At 41.0% G+C, this 27,872-nt stretch overlaps 1 protein-coding gene across 1 annotated transcript in view; it reads left to right on the top strand.

Moving 5' to 3' along the window:
• The window catches only part of HECTD1 (HECT domain E3 ubiquitin protein ligase 1), a 324,415-nt gene that overhangs the window by 97,745 nt on the left and 198,798 nt on the right, over nucleotides 1-27,872 (top strand). Inside the window, 5 exon segments of the mRNA XM_030215386.1 lie at nucleotides 13,670-13,844; nucleotides 14,113-14,251; nucleotides 18,011-18,181; nucleotides 25,666-25,888; nucleotides 26,607-26,870. Coding sequence (XP_030071246.1) covers nucleotides 13,670-13,844; nucleotides 14,113-14,251; nucleotides 18,011-18,181; nucleotides 25,666-25,888; nucleotides 26,607-26,870 — 972 coding nt within the window.

Below are 27,872 nucleotides of genomic sequence, written 5' to 3'. Positions count from 1 at the left end.
AACTAAAGACAAGGTAGAGCCTGGCAGTAGCAGGAACCAGGATCGGAGCTTGACTATAGCAGGAACCAGGAACAAAAGGAGGAACCCTTATATGGGCCACAAGGCTGAACTGGAACCCATACATAACAGAGTCCAAGTGCCTGAGCCACAAGGCCAAACTGGAACACAAACAGAAAGAAAGGGAAAAGGAACAAAACGAGATTCCCTAAGAAAATACTAACCAGGCAAAATATGCTGCGGCAAACACAGCCTCAACAAAAGGTCAAAAGACACTACAAACGCGCAAACAGTAAAAGAAGGGTAAAAGAAAAACCCACACAAAGAAACAATACACATTGTGCCCAGCACACAATCAAACAAAAAGTAGCTCACACAGACTCAAACAGCAACCACACAGCTCAGGGCTGATGAACAAAGTAGCAAAAATCCCTAACAGAGACAGCAAGCAATGCAATCAAGGCCTTACAAAGGATAGAAAGAAACACGACGAGAACCCCATTATGTAGGTACTTCTATATCAGAAAATCACAAAGTAGCAATTATTCTGGGCTCATTTGCTAAGGAGTATGAATGTACCTAATTGGCCCTTAGGCTCAGCTGACTGGCTGCACCAATGAAAGGAAAAATGCCACAAATGGGGATATATTATTTATTATAGATATAAAAATAACAATGTGGCAAAATGCAAAGCAAGTTACAAAAATAGACTTGTACTATAAAAATCCTGATTACCAGTAGATATATAAAGATATATGATTACACCACTAATGTATCAAGAAGTTTATGAGAAATTATACCTATGATATCCTGAGAGGATTACATTCTTAGCAGCAATGTAAGGCTGAAAACCACCAGTCCTGTTATAACCAGTCAGTGACAAGCAGTCACCATAGACTAGCTAGCCCCTGAACCATAGGAAAAATAATCCCACTTCTCTCACCTTGTCTGTAGGTTTCAGACTTCCGGTGATGAATTGGATTCCTCCTTTTAGACTCCAGCAGAGTGCATGTGAGTCTATCCCAGCGCAGGAATAAAATCCAAGGTCTTTGCTGTATACACTGATTACACAGTCTTTGGAGAAAACTACAGAGCTGCGGCTGAACTTGTCTTTGTCAGCTGTCAGCACAAGGAATTCAGTTCACTGGTGTTCAGGCCAAAAATCAGTCTCTCTTGCTCCTCTGAGAGAGATGTATACATCAGGCAAATCCACTCTCCTACCTCTCCTCTTCTGATCTTCTTCCTTGGCCCTGCTCAGGTGACCAATGGACTAATCACCAACCTTGTATCTCTGTCTCGCAGATAACCCACAGTCATGACAAAGAGGGCTTGTGTGCATTCAGCTAGAATAACTTACCAGTTATGAGCCTCATTGTAGCAAACTCCCCTCCATTGTTCACAGTTGATACTGAAGACACTGTCGTGAGAAGTTCACTCCTCCACCTGCTCTCAGGAGACAAGATGGACAGCCAGTGCATGTAGACATATGTCCTTGATGAAGTTAGCAGCATAGCTTTGCCAAAAAGTAATTTTCCTTTGTAGAAAGCTGGTTTCTGATGGTCCTGATATATGTAGGCCACAGGCAGTAGAATCCATGTTAGTTGGGTCAGGCTTAGACAGGCCTCAGACCAGCAAAGGTGAGATAGCCGGAAAATACCCCTTTAGCCATAAAAGGGACAATTAGCCATAAAGATGTCAGCTAACTGATCTGTTTTCTCTGGAGTATGGGGCTGGTGATCTTGAACATGTTGTCTCTCTGGACAAAAACACTGAAGAATCTACTCCAGGACCATCAGGTTTTGGCAGTCCTCCAGAGTTTTAACTTAAGCTCCATTGAGCCATGTCTGATGCTGGTATCTTAGCTGAATCACAAACTCGCTGTGAGTATCATCCGCCCCCTTTTGTAAAGTCCATAACTTTAGTCTGTTGGTCTCAGGGGTAATGGCATAACGGTTCAGCAAAGCTTTGCGCACCTCCTCAAACTAGGAGCACGTCTTCATGGACAGTCCTTGGAATGTCTCAAGTGCTCTACCATTGAGCTTTCCTCCCAGATAGCGCACCCAATCTTTCTGAGGAATCTCATTGAGGCAGCAAATTTTCTCAAAAGCAGTTAAGATATCCATCTATGACACCTCGGGTATCATCAAACTGCGAAAACAAATTGAACCCGATCCGAGCTGTGGATCTTGCCTCTGCCTTGGCGCAGGTGTTGGGCTGGAGCTTTGGACACGAGCCATTTCCATCTCCATCTCCAACTTCATTTTCAGCAATTGGAATTCACGTTCTCGTTCCCATTCCTCTCGCCGCAGCTGGAATTCACACTTTTCACTCCACCGTTGGTCTTCCTTTTCCTCTCGCTGCTGTTGCTCAAGCATGTAGATCTGCCGGATCTCAGCTGGTGTGGTATCTGGCCTTCCAACTCACAGGCCTCTGCCCATAAGGGATCTGCGCAGGCCATTCCTGCGTCTCCTTGCTGAGGCCATCTTATTGCTCTTGTGTTAGGACAGGCGTCTCCAGTGTCTGCTGGCCACTGCCAGTCGCAATCAGCATGCTGCTAATCTAACACTACCCAAAAAAAAAAAAAACCTTAACAGGAAAGGGACCCCATTACTCCTGCACTGCTCTGTGTCTGGAGGTTACAGATTAAAAAAAAAAACCAAAAAATCTCCCAAAACCTCTGAACCACTTCGTGAATGGTGAGCTTCACGTCACACACTGAGTCACCCACTGTTGCCACCTAATAAGGGCAAAGGTCTGTCATGAAATGCCTAGCCACCCGCCTGGAGTTACCCCGCGGCCACTTAGAGGGTCTGTCCCCAGCACAGCTGAGGTCCATCTGCACCTGCTGCTTTTGCTTTACACTAGCACCCTCCTTCTACCAACTGGGTCACAACTGCCTCTGGGTGAGTTTCCTCTCCAATTATCCCAGTGATTTCTAGGTTACTGGAGGCCACACTCCTAGTGGTTCCACAGTTCTCAGAAAGCACTCACAGACCAATACACAAACCACCAGGATTCTTTAGCACTCCAGACAGCAGAGTCATCAAACTAAACAGGTTTATTGTCACACTGGAACAATGAACAAAAAATGTGCAATCAGCAAACAGTAACAGGTCATTATAACACTAACTAAATATCTATATATCGTCTAAACAGTATCAGGACATATAATTCATTGAGCCTCAGCAAAGAGATCTGTCTTTCTTTCCTCCCGGGCTAAGACTGAAGCAACTGCCAGCAACAACTGCTGGGTAATTTCAAACTCCAGGACAATCAGAGCCCAGGCAACAAGATTTCAAATATATACTGAGTTCTTTGTAACAGCTTTACAGCAAAGAAACACCACCTGCTGGCCAAATAGGAGAAATACACTTCAGAACATAATCAATACAGGAAAATATCCAATACTTTTTACAGGCTTAAAACACACTGTTTCTTCACAGATGGATGGTCAGGAAGGGAAAAGGACTAAGATCCAAGAAGATCAGATCACCTGGAGTCAAGCTTGGTGTATGAGGTGGATGTCTTGTATGTTCTTGTTAGAACATAAGAATGGCAGTTGCTGTGTCAGCTAGGTGCCTCCTATAGGTCAGAAATTGGGCAGTGGATATGGCTTCCAAGACGCAGCTCAGCAGCATTCCATTTTGGGGAAGCTGCTATTTCAAGAGATAAGGAAAAGTTGGTGAAGGATTTGGAGAAATTGAAACCCCAGAGTTTACTGGAGAATAAGCCCAAGTCAGCCTCACACACCTCCTTGAGGCAATCTTAAGTTGTGGACGGCATGTTACCAGCTGGATAAGACAAGTTCCTCACAGCATGCTCAGTTCCTTCTGTTCAGAAAGGAAAGAAGCCAGACACTGTTTGAAGGTGATGGCATCCTCGAGAAATACACAATGATGGCTGCGGATCCTCTCCCCTACCGAATGTATTAGATGGTGTTTGTCCCAGCTTTTCGAAGAGTGGACCCAGATAACATCTGCCAATGAATGTGTCCTCTGCCCCGGTTGCAGATTTGTTTTCCCTTGCCATGCTGCAGCCAAGAAGATAGCAGTCATAGAGATCTTGGAGAGTTTGAGGGTGGTGGTTTCATTCTTGAGGAAAGGTGAGGTGCAGGATGTTCCAGCTCCTTTAATAGTTCCAAAGAAAGAAGGCTCACTTCGTCCCAATCTAGATCTCAAAGGGTTGAATTTTTTGCACTTGATGATCTTACATTTCTGGATGGGAATGTTGCAGTCAATATGTGTAGCTGTTGGAGTAGGGGAATTCTTAAGTGGCCTGTATCTGAGGCATGCATTATTTGTTAGGAGCATTAGCGATTTCTGCGGTTCTCAGTTCTGGGGCACTACTATCAGTTTCAAGCTTTGCCTTTTGGTTTGGTTACAGTACCTTTCAAAGGTGATAGTAGTGATGCCTGCAATACTCTGCAAAGAAGGCATACTGGTTCATCCATATCTTGACAGTTGGCTCATCAGGACCAAGTCCAAGGTAGAAAGCAAGGAAAACTACCTTATGAGTAACTCGAATGTGACAGTTGTTGGAATGGATGATCAACTTTGAGAAGAGCCTACAACTCTTTCCAGTGTCTGTAATATCTGGGGGCACTGTTAAGAGACCAGAAAAGGGAAGATGATGTTCCTTGTCAGGGAAAACTGAAGCTCCAGGCTCAGTTTCAAGCACTTCTAGTGCAGAGAGTTTTCCAAGTGTGGGATTCTATGCAGGTTGTAGGGTTTGTGGCAGTGACCTTCAAACTGGTTCCATGGGTGTGGGTGTATTTTCTGTATCTGCAGTCAGCACAGTCAGCACAGTTCTTGTGATTGGGGTGCTGAGGAATGCCAGTGGGAGCACACTTCCAGGAGTAAGCTTAGGGGTAACAGACAGTAATAGAAGCATATTGGTTCTACAAACCAGAGCCATACAGAAGTTCTGCAAGCTTTCTGCTCCTTTATACTGTGCAGAGCAATCAGAATATTCTGTGCCAACAGTGGTGGCCTGTGTCGATGGACAAGGAGGCACAAAGAGCGTGGTGGTGGCCTGAAGACTTCACTTTTGTTCTGCTGGGCTGAATCTCACCTGTAGGCATTATCAGTGGTTCATATTACTGGGAATATGATTATGCAGGCAGACTATTTGAGCAGGTACTCCTTGGATCTGGGATAGTGGGAGTTGTTGGAAGAGGTCTTTGTTCTGATTAGGTGTCATTGAGGCAACACATTAATGGATTTTATGGCCACAAGAAGGAATGTGGCCATTGAATTTGGAAGAGATAGATGCTCTCTTTCAGGTTTGGCTGTAGTCTCAGAAGTTTAACATATTTCCACCTTGGCCTTTTCTGGGTCGGGTATTGCAAAGAATAGTGTTGCCTCGTAGTTTGATAGTTTTGGTCACACCATATTGGCCAGAAGACCTTGATATTGGATCTTATGCAGCTGCAAGAGAGGAAAGACACCTTACTAGTTCCTTTTCTGCTTTTATTGGTTCATTCTACGCTCAAAACTGTGAAGAACTTGGGTTCACCCTTGTTTGAAAGATGCTAAGTTTGTAGTGCTTCACTATTATCCAATCTTCTGTTAATATTTAAATTGACAAACTATTGTAGCAGAGCAACTTACAAATTATGTTTAAATCTTTTTATTCAAAGCACAAAGCAGAAAAGGGAGAAGATACATCAACTCGGAAACAATCCAAATTGTATAGAACATCCAAAGAAAACATTCCAAGTGCCTTGAGTTCACTTCCCCTAACCTCTCCCCTCAATTACATCCCTTCCACCCCATGCAACTTACAAGTTATTTGAAAAAGACAGACATCCTAATCGATCTAGTTTCATAGTCATAGCACTGAAACTGCACTTTTAGGTATCACCAATTACATTTAAACAAATGTAGACCACTGTAGTATAGTTCTTTTATCATTTGATCGCTTGGCAGCCTTTGATCAGTCTGTTTTGCTTTGTAGGTTATAGGACATTGGTTTATCTGGTGCAGTTTTGGACTGATTTCATTCCTACCTAACAGATAGGACTTAGTACAATCGGGCACACCGCCTGTATTTTAAAATTTGTTTATAGTAGATAATTCTTTCTTTCAATAGCAAACTATCCCACATCGCAGACTGGTTTGCACTATGTAGAATGAAACTTAGTCCAGAAAAAACTAAAGGTATCCTATTCTCTAAAAAGTAAATTCCAGTCCTTTCTTGTCCCTTATTGATTAGTGGAACTCAGATTTCAATTGTAGTGTGTCTGAAAATATTAGGGATTAGCTTAGATATCAAATTAAACCATTTGTCTACTGTTCAGAAATGTTATGCCACTGTTTCCAATCATCTGTGCTGTACATCCTAGTGCATGTCCTAATCTAGACTACTGTAATGTCCTTTTTCACGGATTACACATTTCTGATGTGACATGCCTTCAGGTGAATCAAAACATTGCTGTAAAATTAACTGCTAATGTATAAAGTTTGATCACCTGACCCCATTACTTAGAGAAACATTGGCTCCTTATTACTTCTAGAATCCAAATCTTGGTTCAAAAGGGGTGTGACACTGTCATTCCTCTTCATATGTCTCATTTAATCATACCTTATTTTTGTGGTACACTTTGCTCATCTCATAAGTACACAAATATTGCCATACTGGGAAAGACCAAAGGTCCATCAAGCCCAGCATCCTATTTCCAACAGTGGCCAATCCAAGTCACAAATACCTGGCAAGTTCCCAAAAAAGTACGAAACATTTTGTACTGCTTATCCAGAAATAGTGGATTTCCCCCAAGTCCATTTAATAATGGTTTATGCACTTTTCCTTTAGGAAGCCGTCCAAACCTTTTTTAAACTCCGCTAAGCTAACCACCTTTACCACATTCTCTGGCAACGAATTCCAGAGTTTAATTACATGTTGAGTGATGAAAACGTTTCTTGGATTCGTTTTAAATTTACTACATTGTAGCTTCATCGCATGCCCCCTAATCCTAGTATTTTTGGAAAGCGTAAACAGACGCTTCACATCTACCCGTTTAACTCCACTCATTATTTTATAGACCTCTATCATATCTCCCCTCAGCCGCCTTTTCTCAAAGCTGAAGAGCCCTAGCCGCTTTAGCCTTTCCTCATAGGGAAGTCGTTCCATCCCCTTTATCATTTTCGTCGCCCTTCTCTGCACCTTTTCTAATTCCACTATATCTTTTTTGAGATGCGGCAACCAGAATTGAACACAATATTCGAGGTGCGGTTGCACCATGGAGCAATACAAAGACATGATAACGTCCTCATTTTTGTTTTCCATTCCTTTCCTAATAATACCTAACATTCTATTTGCTTTCTTAGCCGCAGAAGGTTTCAGTGTATCATCAACGACGACACCTAGATCCCTTTCTTGGTCCGTAACTCCTAACGTGGAAGCTTGCATGACATAGCTATATTTCGGGTACCTCTTTCCCACATGCATCACTTTGCACTTGCTCACGTTAGACGTCATCTGCCATTAGATGCCCAGTCTCGTAAGGTCCTCTTGTAATTTTTCACAATCCTCCTGCGATTTAACGACTTTGAATAACTTTGTGTCATCAGCAAATTTAATTACCTCACTAGTTACTCCCATCTCTAGGTCATTTATAAATATGTTAAAAAGTAGTGGTGCCAGCACAGAGCCCTGGGGAACCCCACTAACTACCCTTCTCCTGTGAGAATACTGAGCATTTAACCCTACTCTCTGTTTTCTATCTTTTAACCAGTTTTTAATCCACAATAGAACACTACCTCCTATCCCATGACTCTCCAATTTCCACTTGAGTCTTTCATGAAGTACTTTGTCAAACGCCTTCTGAAAATCCAGATACACAATATCAACCAGCTCACCTTTATCGACACGTTTGTTCATCTCTTCAAAGAAATGTAGTAGATTGGTGAGGCAAGATTTCCCCTTCACTAAATCCATACAAGACAATCAACTGGATAGTTTCTCCAGTGCTAATCATACATTACAAAATAATATTGCAATTCTTTCTCTCTTTCGCCTTCCCCTCTTCCCCCCCTCCCATATGCCTGCAACATAGTTATAGCATCATGGTTACTATATCAACAAAGAAGGGCCAGGTCCAGCTGACCACTGTACATACGGATCTCAAATGCAATGATAGGTCCCCAATTGCCCTGTGCGTAAGGCTGTCAATTTGGACATTAGATTAATATAGTCCACCTTTCGCAGAACATCGCTAAGGCTCTGCAGGGCTTGCTGCTTCCACGCTGCCGCCAGCATCAATTTGCTAGCTACAAACACAAAGGCAACTAGTTGATGAGTGTGGGGTTTCATCCCGCAGGGTCTAACATGCAAGAGACAGTGTTCCATCTTCAATGGATATTGTATTTCTGTAAGAGCATGCACACATTTCAGAATAGCAGTCCAGAACTCTTGCGCATGCGGACAGGTCCACCAAACATGTACCATATCAGCCTCTAGTCCACAGTGGCGCCAACATAAGGCTGAACTTGTAGGAAATATTTTAGAGAGTCTCTTTGGCGTGTAGTACCAGCTATATAATACCTTATGGCCATTTTCCATCAGATTACTAGAAACCGATACTTTAAGCAAAGATTTGAAAATACGTTCCCACTGGTCAAAATCATAGGATACACCCAATGCAGCTTCCCATTTAGAGAGATAATATGTAATCGGTCTTTGATAAGTCAAGAGAGCTCTATATATTCTGGAAATACACCTCTTAGCTGCTCCACTCATCATTGCCCGCTCTAAGGGTGTTTCAAAATATGCTCTCTAATTTTGTTCTTTATAATAGTCTCTACCATTTTGCCGGCACTGACGTCAGACTCACCGGTCTATAATTTCCCAGATCTCCTCTGGAACTTTTTTAAAAAATCGGCATTACATTGGCCACCCTCCAATCTTCCGGTACCACGCTCAATTTTAAGGATAAATTACATATTACTAACAATAGCTCTGCAAGCTTTTTTTTGAGTTCTATTAGTACTCTGGGATAAATACCATCTGGTCCAGGAGATTTGCTACTCTTCAGTTTGTAGAACTGCCCCATTACATCCTCCAGGTTTACAGAGAATTCATTAAGTTTCTCCGACTCGTTAGCTTCGAATACCATTTCTGGCACCAGTATCCCACCCAAATCTTTCTCGGTGAAAACCGAAGCAAAGAATTCATTTAATCTGTCCGCTATGGCTTTGTCTTCCCTGATCGCCCCTTTTATTCCTAGGTCATCTAGCGGTCCAACCGATTCTTTTGCCGGCTTCCTGCTTTTAATATACCTAAAAAAATTTTTTTACTATGTGTTTTTGCCTCCAACGCAATCTTTTTTTCGAAGTCCCTCTTAGCCTTCCTTATCAGCGCTTTGCATTTGACTTGCCATTCCTTATGCTGTTTCTTATTATTTTCAGTCTGTTCCTCCTTCCATTTTCTGAAGGATTTTCTTTTAGCTTTAATAGCTTTCTTCACCTCCCTTTTTAACCATGCCAGCTGTCGTTTGGTCTTCTGTATTCCTTTTTTAATACGCAGAACATATTTGGCTTGGGCTTCCAGGATGGTGGTTTTGAACAGCATCCACGCCTGATGTAAATTTTGACCCTCGCAGCCGCTCCTCTAAGTTTTTTTATCATAGTCTCCTTTTTTAAAATTAAACGCTAATGTATTTGATTTCCTATGTATACTTCAAAGCTAATATCAAATCCGATCATGTTATGATCACTGTCATCAAGCAGCACCATTACCTCCCGCACCAGATCATGCGCTCAACTAAGGACTAGGTGTAGAATTTTTCCTCTTCTCGTCGGCTCCTGTACCAGCTGCTCTATAAAGCTGTCCTTGATTTCATCAAGGAATTTTACCTCCCTAGCGTGCCCCGATGTTACATTTACCCAGTCAATATCAGGGTAATTGAAATCACCCGTTATTATTGTGTTGCCCAGTTTGTTTGCGTCCCTAATTTCCTTTAACATTTCTGCATCCGTCTGTTCATCCTGGCCAGGCGGGCAGTAGTACACGCCTATCACTATCCTTTTCCCCTTTACACATGGAATGTCAATCCACAGTGATTCCAAGAAGTGTTTTTTTTTTCCTGCAGAATTTTCAATCTATTTGATTCAAGGCTCTCCTTAATAAATGCAGTGCTACCCCTCCACCAATTTGATCCACCCTATCACTATGATATAATTTGTACCCCGGTATGACAGTGTCCCACTGGTTATCCTCCTTCCACCAGGTCTCAGAGATGCCTATTATATCCAATTTTTCATTTAGTGCAATATATTCTAACTCTCCCATTTTATTTCTTAGGCTCCTGGCATTTGCATATAGACATTTCAAACTATGTTTGTTGTTCCTATTTACATGATGCTTAGTACTTGACAGTATTAATTTGCTATTTTTTGTCTGATGTTTTATTTTTATTTAAGGACACCTGATCTACTATGGTCTCTTTTGCCAACCTCACTATCAGGATATCCTATCTTCCCTTTGGTGATATCTTTGAAAGATACCTAATCCCGAACCATGCGCTTTTGAGCAATTGTCAGCCTTCCCCCTGTTTCTAGTTTAAAAGCTGTTCTATCTCCTTTTTAATGCCAGCAGCCTGGTCCCACCCTGGTTAAGGTGGAGCCCATCCTTTCGAAATAGTTTCCCCCTTCCCCAGAATGTTGCCCAGTTACTAACAAATCTAAAACCCTCCTCCTTGCACCATCGTCTCCTCCATGCATTGAGACTTCAGAGCTCTGCCTGTCTCTTGGGCCCTGCGCATGGAACTGGTAGCATTTCAGAAAATGCTACCCTAGAGGATCTGGATTTGAGCTTTCTATCTAAGAGCCTAAATTGGGCTTCCAGAACCTCACTCCCACATTTTCCTATGTCATTGGTACCCACATGTACCAAGACAGCCGGCTCCTCCCCAGCACTATCTACTACCTTTCTAGGTGACGTGTGAGGTCCGCCACCTTCGCACTAGGCAGGCAAGTCACCAGGAGATCCTCACGCCCACCAGCTACCCAAGCAAATTTGTCTAGTTCATGTCTGTTGTTTGGTTTTTAGTATGGTTGACCCCTCTCTTTCGAACAGTATTCCTTCTTGTATTAGATAGGAAACCTCTATCATTAGGTTTTAAGATCCCCTTTCAAAAGGCTTTTGAGCTTAATACTGCTTTTCCTTAGGAAACCTGGCGCAGGGGGAGGGTTGGGATTTAGGACTTGAACCTCTAAATCTCCTTTTGTGCTTTCATACTTTTTCTCACTTGTTTTCTATTTTATTATTTTAATTCTAAACTGTTGATATGCTGTACTAAATCAGAGATAAACGTGTGCCTCCTTCAGAAGAGGGATCTTTGGTGCAAGGGTCGGTTCAAATGGAAGACTCTGGTACCTTTTATCTTATGGTTTGACCTTAATAGGTTGCCACCTTAGGCAAAAGGGATTAGGCAGGAGGTCATTACAATGTTGCTGCAGGCCCATAAAAGATCCACCTCTTTGACATATACCAAGTACCTCTGGGGTACTTCAGTATTTACCTTCCTTCATTCAGAAAATTGATCATTTAACTCTTCTCTCTCTTTTCTATCTTGTTATCCAGTTCACTGTAGGACATTGCCACCTATCTCATGGCTTTTTAATTTCTTTAGGAGTCTTTTATGAAGTACTTTGTTAAATAGTTTCTGAAAATCCAGATATGGAGTCACAACTTCCTTTGGCTAAATCCGTGGTGACTGGCCTTTTAAACTATCATTGTGTTTAATAACTTAGTTCCCTATAATAGTTTCTGTCATTTTGTCCAGCACTGATGTCGGTCTCACCAGTCTGTAGCTTCCTGGATCACTCCTGGAATTGTTTTTAGAAATTGGCATTAGCTTAGTCACCCTTCAATCTTGAAGTACCATAGATGATTTTAATAATAGATTACATTACTAATAGTAGATCTGCAGTTTCACTTTTGAGTTCTTTCAGCAATCTGGGGTGTATACCATCCAGTCCATATGACTTGCTGCTCTTCAGTTTGTCAGTTTGATCTATTACATTGTCTGTATTCACTGAGATTCCTAATGGCCCAACTGACTTCCTACCAAAGAATGAGAGGCCATTGGCAATAAGGATGAACCAAAGGAGAATCTTAGGATAACCACAATTAAGAGTTTATTGAAGTGACCCAACGCGGACCATGTTTTGGCCTTTTCTTGTGTCAGAGTTCAGTACATGGTAGTCTTGAGGCATAGAGGATAAGCAAATGATGTGGTGGTACCAACAATTGACATAGTTTGAAGCAAGAAGTACAATAATCTCTACAAAGCGTTTTAAAATGCTTTCAATTGCCTCGAGTCTGCCATATACTGACCTCTAATGCAGGCAAAGTCCGACACTCCGGTATGACAGCATTTCAAGGAATGCAACCCTGGAATTTCTGGATTTCCTCTCTTTATATAAAAGCCTAAATTTGGCTTCTAGAACCTCCCTCCCACATTTTCCTATGTCATTCATAGCCACACGTACCAAGACAGCTGTCTCCTTCCAAGCAGTGTTTAAAATCTCATCTATGTGAGGTACGAGTCCACCACCTTTGCACCAGGCAAGCAAATTAACAAATGATCTTTTTGTTTGCTAGCCACCCAGCTATCTACATGCCTAATGATTAAGTCACTAACTACAAAGTCTGTCCTAACCCTTCACTCGCAGGCACATGCCTTGGAGACACATCATTGGTGCAAGAGGATATTGTACCACTTGGAGGGCAAGTTTTGTCTACAGGATGGCTACTTTCAATGCCAAGGTGATTCTTTCTATTTATGCTTCCAGACTAAAGGTGGAACCTTTCTACTGTGGCCCTGAAGGTCTCCTCTATGTATACTTTTCTGTCCACCTCAGCTTCCAGAGGTCAAATTCGTTCCTTTAGAGCTGGGAGCAATTAGCACTGAGGGCCCAATGCACAAAGCTTACTGTGATTGCATTGTTTGCTTTAGACCAATTGTAGCTGGTCTAAAGCAAACTTTATTTAGCATCTGATGCACAAAATGCTTTAACTGTTCTCCATAGCAGTTACCAATAATCTAATGTAAATGTATTACGATGAGCTCATTAGTATTAAAATGAGAATTTTATACAATGCACAGAGAGAATCGCCAGTCTTTAAAGTACAAAATTTTCAAGCAGTTCTGGAGCTGTAAAGTGAGGGCGACTTCTGGGAGGATTAGTCTGCTTGCATTTTTCAATAGCAGGAGGAACGAAACAGTGTGGAAAAGTAGAAAACAACTTGGAGGGGTGGAGAGACAAAAGTAGACAGCTGGGGGGCTTTGAGCATGAAGGAGATTCCCAAGCACGCCAGCAAAATCAATCTGGGGCAATCAGAGGGAAAACAAGTAAGCAAGTCTTAACCTCAGTCTTCAGTTGTCACTCTTTAAGGCTAATGTGCCAATTCAGTATACAGGTTGTTACTGTAAGAAGGATATGTGATTGGAGATGCTCAAGTTAGCTAATCTGAAGTTTATCTTTCAAAGTAATTTTTAGTTTGTGTTGCCTAAATCAAACTTTTAATCCGATTACTAAAACAGTCTAATTTTTAGTTGGAGTATTTTAATGACCCCCAAACAAAATTAAACATATGTTATTTAAATTAACTAAACTATTTTAATAAAAACTAATACCACCCCTTTGTTGTGTATTCAAACTCTCTTCAGGTGATTGGATGTGTCCTGTTAACAAAGGGGATGACAAGAAGAAAAAAGATGCCAATAAGGATGAAGATGACTGTAATGAACCCAGAGGAGATCCAGAAATGGCACCTATGTACCTGAAAAGATTATTGCCCGTCTTTGCACAAACATTTCAGCAAACTATGCTGCCTTCAATCAGGTAAAAGTATATGTGTGTTCACTTCATACAGTGCCAGCATAGAGGTACAAAGTTTCAGACACAACCTGTTTTCCTCTAGGCATTTGCTTATTTCTCACCTCTGTTCTTGACTCTTTTCTCGCCACTTTTATGTACCCATTATTATCCCTTATTTTTGACTCATAAAATTATATTGGGTGTTCATGTCTCAGTTTATTGAACATAAAAATATTGCAATCAGCGTGAAATTATGCTAACAATCTAGGTTTTCACTTTTTTTTTCACACAGGAAAGCAAGCCTGGCTCTGATTAGAAAAATGATCCATTTTTGTTCAGAGGCACTGCTGAAAGAGGTTTGTGATTCTGATGCTGGCCACCACTTGCCCACAGTACTTGTGGAGATTACAGCAACTGTTCTTGATCAAGAGGTAATCATCCTGCCCTTTTTAAAGAATTTTTCAGTTTCATCTAAAACTAGCATTTAGGACAGTGGTGCTCAACCTTGTGTTGATGGGTATGCGTTTAAAAATTGACGTGTTAATTTGCAAAAAAAACCCATTAAGTGCCATGTTCACTACGGTTTAATGCACGCTAATGGATATTAGCATTCAGTAAATGCAACTCTCCCCATAAGAATAAAATGGGCCATGTGTCACTCTCAGTAAACAAGACCCTAAATATCTTATTCTTAAAGAAAATGTCAGAAATTAGGTAAAGGACCCATGACCCTTTCCAGACTGGCCAACTGATCTTGGTCCATCACTTGCTATTTTTTCTTTTTTTCCTTATTTCATCATATTCTCATGAGAGAGATCTCTTCTTCCTAAGCAGCATGCAGTTCCCGTTAGTACTTTTAAGGCTGTATCTACTTGCTGGTTAATACTTTTCTCTCCTTACACCAATCACCAGATCAAACTGGACAGAAATTCCATATTGTGAAATTTACATAGATTTATCAAATAGAGTGAGCCACTTTCATACAATGTAGTCAGAGGGGGAAGTATTGAGTCATAGGTTGCCTTGGAGTCACCATAGTGAACAGTATTTTCTTTTACTGGGGAATTCCTGAGATAGGTCTATTTGCCTCTGCTCAAATAGGAAGGTTCCATCACTCTTTAGAAAGAGATCAGAAGGCAGAGTAGGGTTGGATACATTCTTCCTTAGAAGGTCATGTTAAGCCCCTTTAGGGGGAATTCATCAAGCAGCGTTAGGGCTTTAATGCGTGTTAAGAGATTTAACGCACACTAAATGCTAAGATATCCATAGATGGGCTTCCATTACATAGCTTCCCACTATTCCAGAACCTTTAAGGATAGTAATGTCCATTAACCAGCAAGTGGAGATAAAGAACTGAAAACTGAGCTGAGACATCTCTCTTGGCATCCAGACCAGCTCCTCAGTATTTTCTATGTCCAGCAGGTGGATGGACACACTTTTTAGCCTCTGGTTCTGAGTTATTTGCTCCTGGTCCAGTTGTTCAACTGGTTCCCAGTTGAGCTTTGCAGGTGGCTTGAATCTGCAGAGTCATATCTGGAGGTCTTCAGATCCCTGTTTCTGGTGTCCCATGAATTTTCTTCTTCCTTCCCTTCACTTCTCCCCTGTTTCCTTTGGTGCTCTCCTTTCCAGCACAGCAACCTTAAAAAAAAAAAAAAAAGAGAGATTTACTGGAGAGTGTGGGACAAAGTATCAGTCCTGATTCTGTCTTATCTGGGGTAAGACTTGGGCAGACTATGAGCTTGGGAGGAGCACCTAGCAGTGGTATGTCCAGCCAAAGTTGGACTCAGAACCACTTGAACGGCTGCAAGTTCTGCTTGGTGCAGGGAGAGATCCTGACTCACTGCTTGGTGCTGTGCTTGTGACAGGAAGAATGTCAACTCCCACTGAGGCAGTTAAGTGGTATTCCCACTGTGGGACCTGTCGGCCAGCAGGTTATTTTGATTCAGTCATTGTTATCTTGCTTCAGTCTCAGAAATGCTCTGTGGTGTATGCGAGGATGTGGAGGACATTCGAGGACTGATGGTCTGACTGCAGACTTTCTCCCTTTTCTGCTCACGTTGTGCACATCCTAGCATTTCTCCAGGCAGGCCTTCAGAGAGGATTGGCGTTGGGTTCTTTAAAGTTCAGATTTTGGCTTTGGCCTGTTTCAGGGGCCACTGTCTCTTGCAGCTCACCTGGATGTCGTTCGATTCTTTCAGGGAGCAGGCTGCTTGTGGCATCCCTTTCGTACGCCATGTCTAGAGTGGAACCTTTAACGTAGTCCTTTTGAGCCACACTGGAAGGCCTTGAATATACTAAAGACAGTGTTATTGGTTTCTGTTGCGTCAGCACATAGGGTTTCAAAGCTTCAGACTCTCGTCTGGATCTCTTTCTCCACTTTTCAGAGGTAGGGGTCTCCCTGCTCATGGTGCCTTCCTTCCAAAAGTGGTATCAACATTTCATCTCAACCAATCTGTGGAGCTTTTATCCTTTCACAGAGAGGACAAAGAGTCTCAGTATTCTTCCTCAAAGCTTTTTGATGTGTATTGTGTCCTCCTTAGATATCTGGAAGTCATGAATGAGTTTCACAGACTGTGCTTTTTGGTAAACAGAGGCTTTGTTCTCATGGTTTCCAAGCCCACAGTTGGGTAGATGGCTGAAGGAGACTATCACATCAGATTATTTGCTTGCAGGAAGCAGGCTCTTTATGCCTTGAGGCTTATTTTACAAGGCATGCTGTGACATCCAGGTGGAGACTACCTTACTGTTTCCAGATATTTGCAAGGCTACAATGTGGTCAACACTGCATTCCTTTGTCAAGCACCACAGGGTGGACATTGTTTCAGTCTTGAAAGCCAGTTTTGGGGCTTCAGTTGTTGGGGCATCAGTGCCAGGATTCCACCCAGTCTAGGGATAGCTCTTATACATCCCACAGGTTTTGGAATACTGGGAAGCTATGTAATGGAAGGAGAAATTGTCTTACCTAATAATTTTTCTTTCCATTAGTCCTTTCCACTATTCCAGAGGGTTGATCAAGGTTTCTGAGATGTTTAGTTGGTGTAAAATAATGGGCCCAATAACGGCTTTCATCTTGCAAGGTGCTTCTTGCATGTTTGTTCTCTACAATTTGCCCAGAGATGAGACAGGTCTATGCATGTTTGCTCGTCTGGTTAGTGTTAGGTTAGCAAATTGTTTAAGGTTGCTGTATTTATTCTGAGTATTATCCTTACTGCTTGTCTTCCTAAATACTGAGGAGCTGGACTGGATGCCAAGAGATGTCTCAGTTCGTTTTTCAGTTCTCTATCTCCACCTGCTGGTTGACGGAGACAACTTTTCCACAGAGAGAAAATTCAGATAAGACTTAATTTCTCGTTCTTAGCATTTGGTGTATGCTAACGCCCTAACGCTGCTTGATGAATTCTCTCCCATAGTGTCGGGATGTTCTTCATTTTGGAAAGATTTTCTATTTTAGTGTAGTTTATCATGTTTGATTTGCCTGTGATCCACAATCTCTATCAGAATTGCATGTTTAAAAAAAAAAACAAAAAAACCCCAAAACGTTTTAAATGTTGAAATTAAATATTTGAACTTCTGCAACATTGGTAATCAAATAGCTGCATCCTTAGTATTTTTCTCAAAAACATTTTTTTAATTTTATGTATTTGAAAATTAATTTTTATAGGCTATAATATGTGGAATTTATATAGTCTGATATCTGATAAAAATTGGCTGTAGTGTTACCCACCTATTGTGGGTAAACGTTTTTTTATTTTCTCATCTCCTATTAGCCCTTTATAGTGCAAACTCTGATACGTTTGAGGACTGAACTCCTTGTTGCATGGATTTCCGCAGTTTGGTGACATTGTTCTGTGGTTTGCAGAACTGTTCACTGAGATTTCCAGACTTTTTTTATTTATAAATGAGAGAGGAAATCCAGATTTTTGGACAGGTAAAATGCTAGTGCAGTTACCCTTTGCATACAGATATTGAGATGATATTTCACTTAGACTACTTATTTTGCTATGAGAGTTGTGCCGTTTACATTCTTTCATAGTGAATGGAAATAAGATTGGAAAGGGTGAATATGTAGACCCACTTGATTGATACTGGAGATAAACAATGAACTAATTCTTTTTTACTTGTTTCCTCTAATCCTTCTCTAATTTTTTTTGAAATATTAAGAATAGACTTTATCTTTGTTTCTCTGGTAGGATGATGACGATGGCCACCTGTTAGCATTGCAGATCATTAGGGATCTAGTAGACAAAGGGGGTGACCGTTTCCTTGACCAGCTTGCTAGACTTGGTGTCATCAGCAAAGTTTCAACTTTAGCAGGACCTTCATCCGATGATGAGAATGAGGAGGAAACTAAACCTGAAAAGGTGAGTGAGTGCTGTGAATTCTGTGATTAGCCAGTTGTCATAGGCCCCCAAGAATTGTATGGGTGGGTGGGGGGGGGGGGGGGGGGACTATAAAAACTAATCAACATAAACTTGCCATACTTTTGTAGTATCTCCCCAAATATGAGATCCCATATTTTCCATGTGAGCTGCTTTTTCTCTTTACACAACATTTATTAGTTTAGACCCTTATTTATGAAGCTGTATTAAGGCAATAGTGCATGTGAATTGGCAGAAATTCAGCTTAATTTGATATCTTTTACCAAAATGCATGTAGATGAACTTTGGAGTATGCTGGTACATTTAATGCAGCTCATTATTATGCAAAATGAATAATGCAGCTTGTTTTAAATCTTGCAAGCTGCATTGTTCATGGAAAGTTAACACCTCAGGAATAACATAAAAGTCTGATGCTTAATAAAAACTCCTCACTGTCCCCACCCACTCTGAATACATAGCATCTCCCTTCAAACCTACCCTGACATGATGCATTGTCAAACACTTCCTCAAATTCACCTCACACCTCCACCTCAATCCCACCCTGACCCATTTTCAAGTAACACCTGCCTTCCCCTTCCTCCTGGCACCTACCAAGGGGATCCCTGCTAGGGGTAGGTGGTAGGAGCAAATCCTAGGTGCTTCTTCAATGGCTCCCTTAGTCTGAATTGCAGCCTCACACTTGTAATCACATTTTATTTATTTATGTATTTGTTGCATTTGTATCCCACATTTTCTCACCTAATTGCAGGCTTAGTGTGGCTTACATAGTACCGGAGAGGCGTTCGCAGACTCCGGTGTGAACAAATACAAAATGATGTTGTGGTAAGAGAGGTTCTCGTGGAACAGTCTCGTTAGGGTGTCATAAAGCGGAAGGGTTGTGTTGTGACCATTACGTACTTTGGTTTTGATGTGTTGCAGAGTTTGAGCATTTAAGTTGGATCGGTAGGGTATGCCTTTTGGAACAAGTTGGTTTTTAGTGATTTCTGGAAGTTTAAATGGCCGTATGTTGCTTTCACGGCTTTCAGTAATGCGTTCCACAGTTGTGTGCTTATAAAGGAGAAACTGAATGCGTAAGTTGATTTGTATTTAAGTCCTTTGCAACTTGGGTAGTGGAGATTTATTTATTTATTTGCTGCATTTGTACCCCACATTTTTTTTTAGATATGTTCGTGATGATTCGGATGTGTTTCTGGTTGGTAGGTCTATGAGGTCTGTCATGTATCTCTGGGCTTTACCGAAGATTATTTTATGAACTAGGGTGCAGATTTTGAAAGCGATATGTTCTTTGATTGGGAGCCAGTGTAGTTTTTCACTGAGAGGTTTTGCGCTTTCAAATTGCGTTTTTCCAAATATAAGCCTGGCTGTCGTGTTTTGAGTGGTCTGAAGTTTCTTTAGAATTTGTTCTTATTCAGTTGTTACATTTGGGGAGTTGAAAGCACAATACAATATTGCTTTCATAGGTGGGACTGGGGTTTGTATTTATGTACACACTTTTGAAAATAGGTGTATGTACACCAATAAACTCTGAAAATGCCAACGAGCAGGTATAAGTGTAAGCAAATAAATTATGAGGTAATTTTCTAATCAAAAGCATGCACAGGCTCCGGCAGAGAAAACATACGTGCATACTATTTACACATGCCCTCAGCTGTAAAATTACCACCAAAGAAGGCAACTGTAGGACTGGGTGCCCATAAAAAGGTACCCAGAGGGCACCTGGTGGGAACCTATTTTATGAAAGAATATAGGTACCTACTTTCTAGAGTAAATATAGGTGCCAATTAGGTGAGAACATTTATGCCTGCCACAGAGCTGCTAGGGTAGATGTAGTTGTCATTTTGACTGAGGGAGCTGCTTGGGCAGCAGTATCTGGTGATTGCTCCTGCCCTCTACTATGTACCAGGGAGACTCCTGCTAAGTGCTAGAATGTTAGTTTGGTGGAAGGTAGGAGGGGCTGGGGGGGTGTTTGAAATTGAATTGGGGTGGGTTTGGTGAGTGTTTTTTATTCAAGGATCAGGGAGGTGAGGATTTATTTTTTTCTAGAATTAGTGTAGCCAGGGATTTTCAGCCCAGTCCTAGGCACACACCCAGCCAGTCAGGTTTTCAGGATACCTATAATGAATATGCATATGAGAGATTTGCTTGCACTACCTCCATTATATGCAGATCTATCATATGCGTATTCATTGCAAGTATCCTGAAAATCTAACTGATTGGGTGTGTATTGAGAACTGAGTTCAGAACCCCTGGTCTAGCCCATTTAAAGCTGACAGTTCTAACTTGCAGTTTATCTTTGTGTTGTTATAGCAAGGCAAAAAATATGTTTACCATGAGATTTGCTAATCTTCAGTACTGAGGTACCGTAGGTTAGCAAATTCATAGGAAATTTCTATGCAATAAGAGTTTATAAAGTGCATGAGTAATTCATGAGTGGAGCTGGACTGCATTACTTCCTTTGTAGAAGAAACTAATCCTAGACTTGAGGTGGCTGAATTACTTTTGTTTTTGGTCACAATATAAAAGCAGATCTCTTGAGAGACAACTGCTCTTGCAAAGCTCAAAACTCACTCTACACCATTGTGTCAAAACAATCGGTTTAAGCCTGTAACTTGTATTATTTCTTGAAGTGTATTTCTCTAGTTTGGCCAGCAGGTGTTGCATGTTTATGCTTAAAGTTGTAACAGAGAACTGATCTTTCCTTCTTCAGTTAACACAGAGAAAGGGGGAAGTGCCTGCAGTGATGTAGCCAGCTATTTTCAAATGTTGTTCTGGGCTTTGATTGGCCTGGAGTTTGAAGTTACCCAGGAGTTAGAGAGTAGGATCTCTTTGCTGAGTCTCTGTGAACAGTTTTATGTCCTAATCTTCCCAGGTACTACTTAGATAGTATACAAATGTTAGTGTATAATTGATCCATATTTCAGTTACCTGTTACTGTTCTGTTGTTTGCACTTTTTCTGTTTCACTGTTCAGTTTTTCAGACAATAAACATTCCTTTTAGTTTATTGCCTCTGCTTGTCTTCTGGACTGATAAAGAATCCTAGTGGTTTGCTTGTTGGGTCTGTGAGTGCTTTCTGGGAGCTGTGGGCCACTGGGAGTGTGGCCTTCAGTAACCTATAAATCACTGAGGATAATTTGAGAGCGGGCGACTTGCCCAGCGGCAGTTTTGACCCAATCGGTGGGAGGAGGGTGCTAGTGTAGAGCACAAGCAGCAGGTGAACCTGAGTTGTGCTGGGGATAGACTCTCTAAGTGGCTGTGGGGTAGCCCCAGGCAGGTGGCTAGGCATTTCGTGACACCCATGCTTAAGGAAGGGGTTTTGTATAGCATATAGGGACCCTTTTACCGAGCTGCAGCAAAAGGGGGCCTGCGCTGGTTTCTGCGCGTGTTTTTGACGCGTGCCGAGGCCCCCTTTTACCACAGCTAGGTAAAAGGTAGATCTTTTCTCCAGGAAATGGCCATGCAGCAAGTAAAGCACTTGCCGCACGTCCATTTTGGGGGGGGGGGGGGGGGGGGGAGCCCTTACTGCCACCCATTGAGTTGACGGTAAGAGCTCCTGCGCTAACCCGGCGATAACTGAGCAGCCTGCGGCACTGCCCGATTTAACACTGGTGCTACAAAAATAAATATAAATATATATTTTTTGCTCTGGATATGATGGTGTGCTGGGGTGAGAACTACCACTGGGCTGCTGCGGTAGCCCGGCTGTAGGTAGTTCCTTTTTAGCGAGCCATAAGCCCACGTTGGTCTTACTGCCACTTTGTAAAAGGGACCCATAATTCTTTACTATGTCTTTTAAACCTACTAGAATGTGATATAAAGAAAAACAAAACTTGCAAGGTTTGTGGGTAAACAAAAACTATTACAAGAACTTTAAGTACCTCTTTGTACTAGTACGTGCGCATATCACAAAAGTCTTCACCTGAATTTGTTTTCAGAAACATGGCAGAGCAGACTGCCTCACCATGATTGTTTACAATAGCTGTCAGTCAAACTGGCCAAAAGTCACTAGATTTTAATGTTCCTGAGTATTGTAATGTGTGTTAGTACTGTATCTTCTGAAGTAAAAAAAAAAAAAATAAATAACAACAAATAAATCTTGTGCATGGTCATTCTCTTTTAGGAGTGTGTAGTAGTGATATATCTACTGTACTATGTATATAAAGGGAACCTGTCTGATTTTAGCTGCTAACAACTGCTGGGACCACTGCCATATAGGGCCACAGCCTAGAATTTGTTGCATTTATTTCCATTCAGAAATCATATTTATCTTAGCAGCAGATGGAAATCACTATAAGCAGGTACTTGAGTAAATCAGGAATAACAGCATAAAGGTGAGCTCAGCTGTTTTGCATGTAATTACAGCAGGCAAATCATAATAATTAGCAGGAGTTCATGAAACAGGCACAGAGGAGGCTCCTCAGTTTGTCCTGCTCCCAGGGAATTCTGGAGCAAGACAGGCCACCGACACTAGCTCTACTGTCCTGAGGCTTTGCACATTTTATTGGTACTGATGTCAGAAAATTTCTAACAGTTCCGGCAGATTTTGTTGCAAGCAACGTAAGATAGAGTTGCTACACTGAAGTTCAGATGAAGAATCCCCTTCACTAAGTAGATCTTACAATATAGATTACTTAGCTCCCGAGGAGGTGGGTGATTTCTCTAGGTAATCAGAAAAATGCTGAAATAGAGAAATATGGAAAAAAAACACCTTGTTTATATGAAAATAAAAATTGGCTAAAAATTAAACAGATCTACCAAAGTATGAAACATCAAATAAAACAAGGTTGGTCAAATAGTGATAACTCAAGTCTATATATCAGTCTTATACACATGAATGTAAATGATGGACATAAGCATAGAGAGTCATCAGACCTCTTATAGCTAAAGCTATTGCAGGTCAAGACCTCAAATCATTGTGGTTACTGACTTTTCGAACTAGACCAGAGCTTTTTCTATGCAGGTATTACAGTACATGTATTGAGTCTTTGAATGTATTGTGGAAACCTTTGTGACCCCTGACGAAGTCTTTTCCAAAACTTGGCTAAGTTGGGTCCTGTTTCCATTAAAGTTGACATTTGGATAAACTCTTGCTGTGTTTGGCCTTCCTTGGATCGTTTCTGCTGTTTGGTGTACTTTTATTAAAAAACCACTGTGTGCTTTGTGTCCATATTAAATCACTTTTAAGTGTCCTTATAAAATACAGTAAGAACTTCTAAATCAAATATAGAAATACAATGCAATCACTTACCTGAGTAAAATCTATCAGCAGTGAGTCAGAGACACCCAATGCCCACATACACCCACCATGAGTGACTACGGATGTTAGGCATCTTGTCAGATAATTAATTATGCAAGCAGTCCTTTGAAAATTAAGAATTTTTACAACCCCCGAAGCAGGTGCTCCAGTGCTGGCACAACACCATTAATTACACCCATCTTTGTATGTGGGCATTGGGGGGTTTCGACTCAGCGCTGAAAGATTTTATTCAGATAAGTGATTGCTTTGCGTTTCTGTATTTATTTGATAAGTTCTCACTATATTTTATAAGGATACTTAAAGCACACAGTGGTTTTTTTTTATGGAGGCATATACATTCAAAATATATTCCACTGTAATAGCTTACTTTAAAAACCTGGGAGGAAAAAGCCTCCCTTCAACAGAATGTTTGTGCTCCCTTCTTTTCATCATTGGCTTAAAAATCCTCCCAGTATCTTTTTCTGTTTTTAAATTTCAAACTCATGCAGCTTATCTCCAAAGAAAATATCAAAAATAGTGCCTTCACCAAAAAACAGTTCTTCTAATCATAGTTTCTTAATCTCCCCATTTCTCAAAGCAAAATATGCACACTTAGCTTCTGCAGCAACTTCTTAGAGCAGTCTTTTGTTTCCACTCCTTCTATTCTGACATGGCAGATGGGGTAGAACAATACACAATTAGTGAATTAAAATGTTTTCTGAGCAGCAGTAGTATCAGTTCCATGATGCAGCGGTAAGAAAACCATGAAACGCTGACAGCGTCGGAACAGAAGGCGTGGAAACTGGAAGCGGAAGACTGCTTTAAGAAGTTGCTGCATAAGCTAAGTGTGCATATTTTGCTTTGAGAAATGGAGAGATTAAGAAACTGATTAAAAGAACTGCGTTTTGGTGAATGCACTATTTTTAGGGCTGTTCAGCGATCAAAAGGTTTAACTGCACGATTGATCGCGATTGTGATTCTTGATCGCGAGGTTGGTCGCATGAAGTGCCCCCTCACATTTTCACCTGTATAGTGCAAAATATAGACTGCAGATGTCAGTTCTCAAAACTGATATATTGTATTTCAGTTACTAAATTGAAAATAATTTTTCTTACCTTTGTTGTCCAGTGATTTTATTTTTCAACCCTCTTATTCCTTGTCTCTGGTTCTGTTCCTCTGTCTGTGCTCTGAACTGTATTTTCAGGGCCGCCTCCTCACTATTTCTTTCCTCCTCTCTCCTTCACTTCTTCCCCTATAACATTTTTCACATTCAGCTTTCTGCCATTTTTCTTCCTCCTTATAGGAGAGAGCAGCATGATGCGATTAATCGTGTTAAAATTACCTGTGCAAGTAAAAAAAAAAAAATCCTGACGTGCTTAATTGTGATTGATTGCGCTGCGTGAGCAGCCTTAACTATTTTTGCTATTTTTTGGAGATAAGCTGCACGAGTTTGAAATCTAATAAATAGAGAGAGAGATACTGGGAGGTTTTTAAAGCCACAATTAAAAGAAGGAAGCACAAACGTTCTGTTGAAGCTACCCAGTTGTTTCTGAGGCTTTTTTCTCCCAGGTTTTTAAAGTAAGCTATTACAGTGGGTACTAGACCACTGTCTCTGACTTTGTGTATTTTATAGAGGTACATGGAGCTTTAGCTATAAGAGGTCTGATGACCCCCTATGTTTGATGTCCTTCATTTATATTCATATGTATTTAGACTGATATAGATTAAAGCTATCACTTAAAAAAAAAAAAAAACCCCAAACTTGTTTATAGCAGATGTTCAAGCATCTTCGGGAATCATTGTGTCCTGCAATGCCAAGCATAATAAATAAGGAAGGGGCCCAGCACGTATTCTGCAAGCTGGGAAACTAGGCAAGGAAGGTTCTCCCTGTAACAAAAATGTACCGTAAATATGCTCTTGTAAATCCCGTAGAGGAGCAAAAATATGCAGGTTTTATATGTGTCTTCAAGAGACAGTGCTTCTAACAGGTAGTCCTCAGAAGCATGATTCTCACCCCAAAAACATGGTTTCCGGCATGCTTCACAATCCCAGCCTTCTTTTTTGGTTGACTGTATTGGACTGTTGCTTTCAGGATGCTGTGATATCAGGGTTAGTCATGATCTGATGACTGTCATGAGTTCCACTACAGCGTGCTTCATTGTGTACAGTTTTATTTTGAGGGTGTTTTTCTTTTGCTTATAACTTAAGGGAATGTCGTGGTTTATACTGCAGGAGGATGAACCTCAGGAAGATGCTAAAGAGTTACAACAGGGGAAACCGTATCACTGGCGAGACTGGTCAGTCATTCGTGGGAGAGATTGCTTGTATATCTGGAGTGATGCTGCTGCTCTAGAGTTGTCCAATGGGAGCAATGGGTGGTTCCGGTTTATCCTAGATGGAAAACTTGCCACCATGTATTCTAGTGGTAGTCCTGAAGGAGGCTCTGATAGTTCAGGTAAGTTAAGTTTTAAAAGGTTTGCACAAGAAGTGGGAGCAGTCCCTAGATTTTCAGGTGGAAAAGTAGAGGTAAGATGGGAGAGAGGGCAAGGATGGGCATGGGCACATATGCTGGAGCTTCATTCCCAAGTATTGTATAACTTTGAAAAGTGTTCAGTTGTACAAGTTTGCAAATTTTAAACATTTTAAAGATTCAGATGTTTTTCTTTTAAGCATTTTTTTGGATTCTATATATTTGAGAATATTTTAAGACTTTATATGGAATTTTTATAGGTTGTAATACCTTTTAAAGAAATTTTTGAGACTTCACAGGCTAGGGCTTCAGTTGTCAGTGTTGTGCATGACAAGGCTTGTTCTTAAGCAGAAGAGGTAGACAATATTTAGCATAATTTTTACAAGTGAACTTGTGATATGTGTAATGCGAAAGGACTTAAGGTATTGAGTTTGAAAATTCTACTGGCTTTACTATGTCATAAGTAGACAATAGTGATAGTTTTCCTGCCCTATCTGTCTCACGGTGCTATTTTTTTTTTAAAATACCTTTTTCTTTATATGTGCAAATTGTTTTTGTATTTATATTTTTCAGGTTTTAAAGCTTGTTTCATTTGCAAGAAGTACAGTACCCTTTAACAGGCATCTCTTATTTCATAGGGTCTGACCAACAGCAACTTTATGTATGAATGATTAACAGTTTCTCATGTTTCTGTCTCAAATAGAAAGTAGAAGTGAATTTTTAGAGAAATTGCAAAGAGCTCGAAGTCAAGTAAAGCCATCAACCTCGAGTCAGCCAGTTCTTTCAGCCCCGGGGCCTGCTAAGCTGACTGTGGGAAACTGGTCACTGACCTGCCTGAAGGAAGGTGAAATCGCTATTCATAACTCAGATGGTCAGCAAGCTACAATACTGAGAGAAGATCTGCCAGGTTTTGTGTTTGAATCTAACAGAGGAACCAAACATTCCTTTACAGCTGAAACTTCCTTAGGTAGGTATGGCAGTGTGTGGGAAGGGTCCAGGCCAGATACAGATAAGTGCTGTAAGTTTTTGGTAGATGTTCAGAAGCCTTACAGTCTAGGGAATATCTATTCTACTAAAAACAGTTTAGTTAAAAATATGTGTATCCTGCCCTTCTACTCATTCTGGGTGGGTTACAGTAGATGTTGGTAATTGTGTTAAGATAGTGACTTTTTTTTCCCTATACTGTAGCACTGTTTGAGGACAAGCATTATAGCAAGTTCTCACTACTGGCTGTTGTCATCCAATGGAGCCCATTTAGGCAAGCGTCTTAAACTTAGAAAAACCTTCTGGAATTCTTTGAGGCACTATTGCTTCTCGGCCTTTTGGTTAAGATCAAGTGTAGTATAGTATTGCTCATATGTCTCTCTTCTGTTTTACGTTTACACATGGGATTTTCTCTGTTATTCCACAAATCAAGTAAGATGAACCAGATCTCCTCTCTTTCTCTCATCTAGCAAACTTGGGGGTGGGAGTGGGAGAGTATAAAATTGGAAAAGGCTTTTTGCCACCAAAAACATTTTTTGGTATCTTCCTGCTGGTAGCACCTTTCATGTGCCCCTCCACACTAATCTGTTGAAGGCAATCTGTAGTAGGAAGTTCCTGTTGTGAGCACTTGGTTTCCTCCAAGGATAAGCAGGATATCAAAAATACAAGTCCTTACACACTCTCCCACCTCCTCTAGTAGCTGTCTCCTAAACCTACAGTTTTCATTGAATGAGGAGGTCCTTCGTGATTGTGAGACAGTAACCTTTCTTAAAGGCTTCCAGAAAGTTTTTCAAAAATGAGTCTTATCTGCATGGGCACCCTCAGATAACCTCACCCAGCTGTAAGAATTTGTATCCTGCTATCTACAGAAGACACTTACTATAGGTCATTAACTTGGTTATACCTCTAATGTGGAGCTTTTTAATTTAGCCAGTTTTTTTGTGTTATTTGAATTAGAATTTTTCTTGGTAGCAATGATACGCCT

The sequence above is a fragment of the Microcaecilia unicolor genome, chromosome 9 (assembly GCF_901765095.1).
Source record: "Microcaecilia unicolor chromosome 9, aMicUni1.1, whole genome shotgun sequence".
NCBI lineage: Eukaryota > Metazoa > Chordata > Amphibia > Gymnophiona > Siphonopidae > Microcaecilia > Microcaecilia unicolor.
The sequence above is the reverse complement of the archived record's forward strand: the minus strand, read 5'-3'. Positions and strand labels throughout refer to the sequence as shown.